This window comes from Lolium rigidum, chromosome 7 (genome assembly GCF_022539505.1).
Source record: "Lolium rigidum isolate FL_2022 chromosome 7, APGP_CSIRO_Lrig_0.1, whole genome shotgun sequence".
Lineage (NCBI taxonomy): Eukaryota > Viridiplantae > Streptophyta > Magnoliopsida > Poales > Poaceae > Lolium > Lolium rigidum.
The window spans coordinates 330,583,650-330,589,649 of NC_061514.1; the positions used below are offsets into that span (position 1 = coordinate 330,583,650).

The following is a 6,000-nucleotide window of genomic DNA, read 5'->3' on the forward strand; positions in this document are numbered from 1 at the left end:
TCAGTCCATGGGTTGGGCAATTTTTAACCAGAGATTTCATTCTTTCCCAAGCTTGAGCAACATGTTCATTATCCAATTGTTTAAAATTCATTATGCTACTCCTCAAAGATATAATTTTAGCAGGGGGATAATATCTACCAATAAAAGCATCCTTGCATTTAGTCCAGGAATCAATACTATTCTTAGGCGAGAGATAGCAACCAATCTTTAGCTCTTCCTCTTAATGAGAAAGGGAACAATTTTAATTTTATAATGTCACCATCTACATCTTTATACTTTTGCATTTCACATAGTTCAACAAAATTATTGAGATGGGCAGCAGCATCATCGAACTAACACTGTAAAATTGCTCTCGCATAACAAGATTAAGTAAAGCAGGTTTAATTTCAAAGAATTCTGCTGTAGTAGCAGGTGGAGCAATAGGTGTGCATAAGAAATCATTATTATTTGTGCTAGTGAAGTCACACAACTTAGTATTTTCAGGGGTGGCCATTTTAGCAGTAGTAAATAAAACAAACTAGATAAAGTAAATGCAAGTAAACTAATTTTTTGTGTTTTTGATATGGCAAACAAGACAGTAAATAAAGTAAAACTAGCAACTAATTTTTTTGTGTTTTGATATAAGTGCAGCAAACAAAGTAGTAAATAAAATAAAGCAAGACAAAAACAAAGTAAAGAGATTGAGAAGTGGAGACTCCCCTTGCGGCGTGTCTTGATCTCCCCGGCAACGGCGCCAGAAATTTGCTTGATGCGTGTAGTTGACACGTCCGTTGGGAACCCCAAGAGGAAGGTGTGATGCGCACAGCAGCAAGTTTCCCTCAGTAAGAAACCAAGGTTTAATCGAACCAGTAGGAGTCAAGAAGCACGTTGAAGGTTGATGGCGGCGGGATGTAGTGCGGCGCAACACCAGAGATTCCGGCGCCAACGTGGAACCTGCACAACACAACCAAAGTACTTTGACCCAACGAAACAGATGAGGTTGTCAATCTCACCGGCTTGCTGTAACAAAGGATTAACCGTATTGTGTGGAAGATGATTGTTTGCAGAGAAAACAGTAAAACAAGTATTGCAGCAGATTTGTATTTCAGTATTAAAAGAATGGACCGGGGTCCACAGTTCACTAGAGGTGTCTCTCCGATAAGATAAAAGCATGTTGGGTGAAAAAATTACAGTCGGGCAATTGACAAATAGAGAGGGCATAACAATGCACATACATGGCATGATAAGTATAGTGAGATTTAATTGGGCATTACGACAAAGTACATAGACCGCCATCCAACCGCATCTATGCCTAAAAAGTCCACCTTCAGAGTTATCGTCCGAACCCCTTCCGAGTATTAAGTTGCAAAGCAACGGACAATTGCATTAAGTATGGTGCGTAATGTAATCAACAACTACATCCTCGGACATAGCGCCAATGTTTTATCCCTAGTGGCAACAAGCACAACACAACCTTAGAACTTTCTGTCACTCGTCCCGGTGTCAATGCGAGCATGAACCCACTATCAAGCATAAATACTCCCTCTTGGAGTTAAAAGAAAAAACTTGGCCAGAGCCTCTAGTAGTAACGGAGAGCATGCAAGATCATAAACAACACATATGTAATAACTTGATAATTAACATGACATGGTATTCTCTATCCATCGGATCCCGACAAACACAACATAGAGTATTACAGATAGATGATCTTGATCATGTTAGGCAGCTCACAAGATCCAACAATGAAGCACAATGAGGAGAAGACAACCATCTAGCTACTGCTATGGACCCATAGTCCAGGGGTGAACTACTCACTCATCACTCCGGAGGCGACCATGGCGGTGTAGAGTCCTCCGGGAGATGAATCCCCTCTCCGGCAGGGTGCCGGAGGAGATCTCCGTGAATCCCCCGAGATGGGATCGGCGGCGGCGGCGTCTCGGTAAGGTTTTCCGTATCGTGGTTTTTTCGCCTCGGGGTTTCGCGACGGAGGCTTTAAGTAGGCGGAAGGGCAGAGTCGGGGGCCCGACGAGGGCCCACACCATAGGGCGGCGCGGGCCCCCCTGGCCGCGCCGCCATGTGGTGTCGCCACCTCGTGGCCCCACTTCGTATGCTCTTCGGTCTTCCGGAAGGTTCGTGGCAAAATAGGCCCCTGGGTCTTCGTTTCGTCCAATTCCGAGAATATTTCGTTACTAGGATTTCTGAAACCAAAAACAGCAGAAAACAGGAACTGGCACTTCGGCATCTTGTTAATAGGTTAGTTCCATAAAATGCACGAATATGACATAAAGTGTGCATAAAACATGTAGGTATCATCAATAATATGGCATAGAACATAAGAAATTATCGATACGTCGGAGACGTATCACGGGCCTGCCTTGACCTCAACCAAGCTGTGGAGAAGGGCAGCACGACGACTGCCCGCAGGTCGGCGGCAGGGAGCAGGGGCAACAACATAAGCGGGAAAGGGTAGAGCTCGCCGGGCCGCGGGTGGGGTGGGGGTGGGTCGGCCGACGAGCAGGCATGGGTGGGTTGGCAGCTGGAGGTAGGGAAAGGGCTCGTGAAGAAGAGAGGAAAAAAGGAGAGAAAAGTACTACATCGATTCTTATTTAATCGACGTTATCGGAACTGCATTGGTCAAAGATGCTAGCGCTCAATAGACACCTACTCACCTCCATTTAATCAGAATGGAAGGAGTATCTCTCTTTTGGTTTACGCCTGGTTTTACGGGATCTATTTTAGCATAGCCTACTTTAGGGCATGTACAATGGTGATATCTTAGCAATGCCACGTAGGATAAATGTTGATGTGGAGGAAAGAGAAAGTTAAAAAAAGACTTTGTTTTCTCTTAGCTAAGAGATGATCTCTTAGCACAATCTGTCTCACCATATATTTCGGATGTCTAGTTACTAAAGATAAGACTAAAAAATAACCCATCGTACATCATGTTTTGCTGTCATATCTAGATTACATGGCACAATTAAGATAAGACGGTCTTATCAACCATTGCACATGCCCTTAGACGGTGAAAGATATTTATGGTGTTCTTTATAGATGTTTTAAGGATCCAATTTTTACAGGATCTACTAGAGATGAGCAAAACTGATGCGTAAAACTTCAAATTTCAAACCTGAATGGCTGATCGGTTGATCTTTTTAAAAGATGTGATTTTTAAAAAATGAGATTCGTTGAACTTTGACATGATTAAAGATGGTAGCTCGATCGTAGCACGATGGATGTCGACACGATGAATGCGTGAGCTAGGCGCGTGCAACGGATAGATACCACCAGCGATCCAGCTCGTGTACCACCCACCCATCCACACACACCGAAATGGTAACGCAAATTAAGGAATCTGCAAAGGCCTAACCGCCCAGAAGAGGAAACTCGAAAAAGAAACAAGTCACCGGTGGTTGGTTAGCAATGGCTGCAGTCTGGTTGGCACATGCCAGACTGAGTGAGAAAGCAGCTGCGGCGCAGAGAGAAAGCCCCGGCGGCGTTCAAAACCCCATCCAGAGTCGCCGCCGATCGATCGGCAATGGCGTCGTCCGCTCGCCCCCTCCTCGTCCCCAAGCCCGACCCCGACGCGCCACCGCTCATCCCGGACCTCCGCCGGGAGCCCGACCGCGACCCTGACGCCGCTTCCCCGGCCGGCACGACGCCGCTCACCGCCGAGATTTGCGCCTTGCTACGGCGCGAGCTCGAGCCCTCGCCCGACGACCACACCGAGTTCGCGCACCGCCTCCGCCTCACCCAACAGCGCCTCGACGACATCTCCGCTCGGCTCTGCACCACGCCCCCACCGCCTCCGCCTCCACCACCTCCGCCGCCTCCCGTGCCTTCGTCGCCGCCTCCATCTCCACCCCCGCCACCGCCTCCGCCACGCGCCTACCCGACGCGCTCAACCACCAGCGCCAACCCGACCCAGGCCTCTTCCTCTTCCTCCGGCGCCAGGAGCAAGAAGCGCCCGCGCGGCACGCCGGGCGCGGAGATGGTGCGGGCGACCGTCACCACGGCGGCAGACCTCCTCCTGGTCCGCAACGTGTCCCGGCGCGCGCGGCTGACCTTCGAGGCGCTCCGCGGGCACTACACCCGCCGCGGCAGCACCCGTCCCGACATGGCCGCCCTGAGCACGATGCTCTCCCGAAACCTCTGCCTCTACCGCGACAAGCGCATCGTGGGCCCGGTCCCGGGCGTCTTCGTGGGCGACGTCTTCAACTACCGCGCCGAGCTCATCGTGGTCGGCCTGCACAACCACACGCAGGCCGGCATCGGCTACGTGCCCGCCAGCCTCGTCAGCGAGGGCCACCCCGTCGCCACCAGCATCGTCTCCTCCGGGGGCTACCTCGACGACAGCGACGGCGGCGACGTGCTCGTGTACACGGGGAGCGGCGGCCGCCCGCGCAACGGCGGGGAGCACCACGCGGACCAGGCGTTCGAGCGCGGCAACCTCGCGCTGGCCTACAGCTGCAAGTACGGCGTCGAGGTGCGCGTCATCCGCTGCCACGACTGCGACGCCAGCCCCAGCGCCAAGCTCTACGTCTACGACGGGCTCTACAAGGTCGAGTCCACCGCCTACGGCCCCGGCAAGTCCGGCCGGGAGGTCTGCAAGTTCAACCTCGTGCGCATCCCCGGCCAGGAAGAGCTCGGCAGCAAGATCTGGCACGCGTCCAGGAAGCTCGCCAGCATGCTCGACGCCAACACCCGCCCGCCGGGATACATCACGCTCGACCTGGCCAAGGGCAAGGAGGCGGTCCGTATCCCCGTCTGCAACACGGTGGATCAAAACACCTCTCCCACTGAATTTGAGTACATTGCCCGTCCTGAATTCCCGCCGTCAATGGTGCCGCCCAAGCTGGCGAGGCGCCGCAGATGCTGCATTTATTCAAAGACGGCGTGCGGCGGCGGGTCATCATCTTGCAGCTGCGCCTGCGTGAAGAGGAACGGCGGAGGCGGCCCGGCGTACAACGCCGACGGCACGCTCGTCAGGGGGCTGCCGGTGGTGTATGAGTGCGGCGTCCTGTGCGGGTGTCCCTTGAGCTGCCCCAACCGGGTGACGCAGCGAGGGATGACGCACCGGCTGGAGGTCTTCAGGTCCAGCGAGACGGAGTGGGGTGTCAGGACGCTGGACCTCATCCAGCCGGGCGCCTTCATCTGCGAGTTCACCGGAGTCGCCATGGACACCGCTGGCAATGCCACCGGCTCGTCGACGTACTGGGGCGGCATCCTGGATCCGAGGAAGTTTCCAGCAAGATGGAGGGAGTGGGGCGACGCCTCCGCTGCCCTTACGGATGAGGGACCTTCCCGGTTCCCGCAATGCCCGGCACCGGAGTATCTGCTCGACGTGTCTTTGAGGAGGAACTTCGCCACCTACATCTGTCACAGTGGCGCGCCGAATGCATTCGTCGAGTTCGTGATCCGTGGCGATGAAAATGAGTCCTGCCCCCACCTGATGGTGTTCGCCATGGAAACCATCCCGCCGATGTGCGAGCTGAGCATCGACTACGGCCTTGATCAATGATTAGCAAAGTTCTTGAAGAGAGTTTCAGTCAGCGAGAGGTTTATGGATGGTCAAGCAACATTCTGATTTCTGAAGCCGTTGGCTTCATCGATTCTTTTACTCTTGGTATCTTGATGGTGTATATGCTTGCTCTTCGTTTAGGTTGTCATTCATTCGCGGTCATTGTTGGTGTTGATGGTCATGGTTGTAGCTACTAAGCTAGGTACGAACATGGCTGAGTTGCACTGGTGTTTTTTTTATAAAGGGAATATATTAGTATCAAAAGATACTAATTATATCTAGCCTCCGCAACAACGCAACACCCTAATGGCAGTACGGATGCACACGGTCAAAAAAGAGAAAATAAAACTAAGAAATAAAAATTCAGCCACAGTATCCTAGGTCTAGCAACAACAATACATCCACCACCAAGAGAACACCTGAAATACAGACTCTCCAGAAGCGACGCCTCCAAGAAGGGAACAGTGCAACAGCGTCGTTGTCGCCCGATCAAAGATCTTAGG

The 6,000-nt window shown here is 52.1% G+C and overlaps 1 protein-coding gene across 1 annotated transcript; it reads left to right on the top strand.

Moving 5' to 3' along the window:
- The first annotated feature begins 3,952 nt into the window (after positions 1–3,952).
- Positions 3,953–5,668, top strand: LOC124670634 (histone-lysine N-methyltransferase family member SUVH9-like). Its single transcript, XM_047207111.1, has one exon. The coding sequence runs from the start codon at positions 3,968–3,970 to the stop codon at positions 5,495–5,497; it is 1,530 nt and encodes a 509-aa protein (XP_047063067.1). The 5' UTR covers positions 3,953–3,967; the 3' UTR covers positions 5,498–5,668.
- The last annotated feature ends 332 nt before the right edge of the window (positions 5,669–6,000 follow it).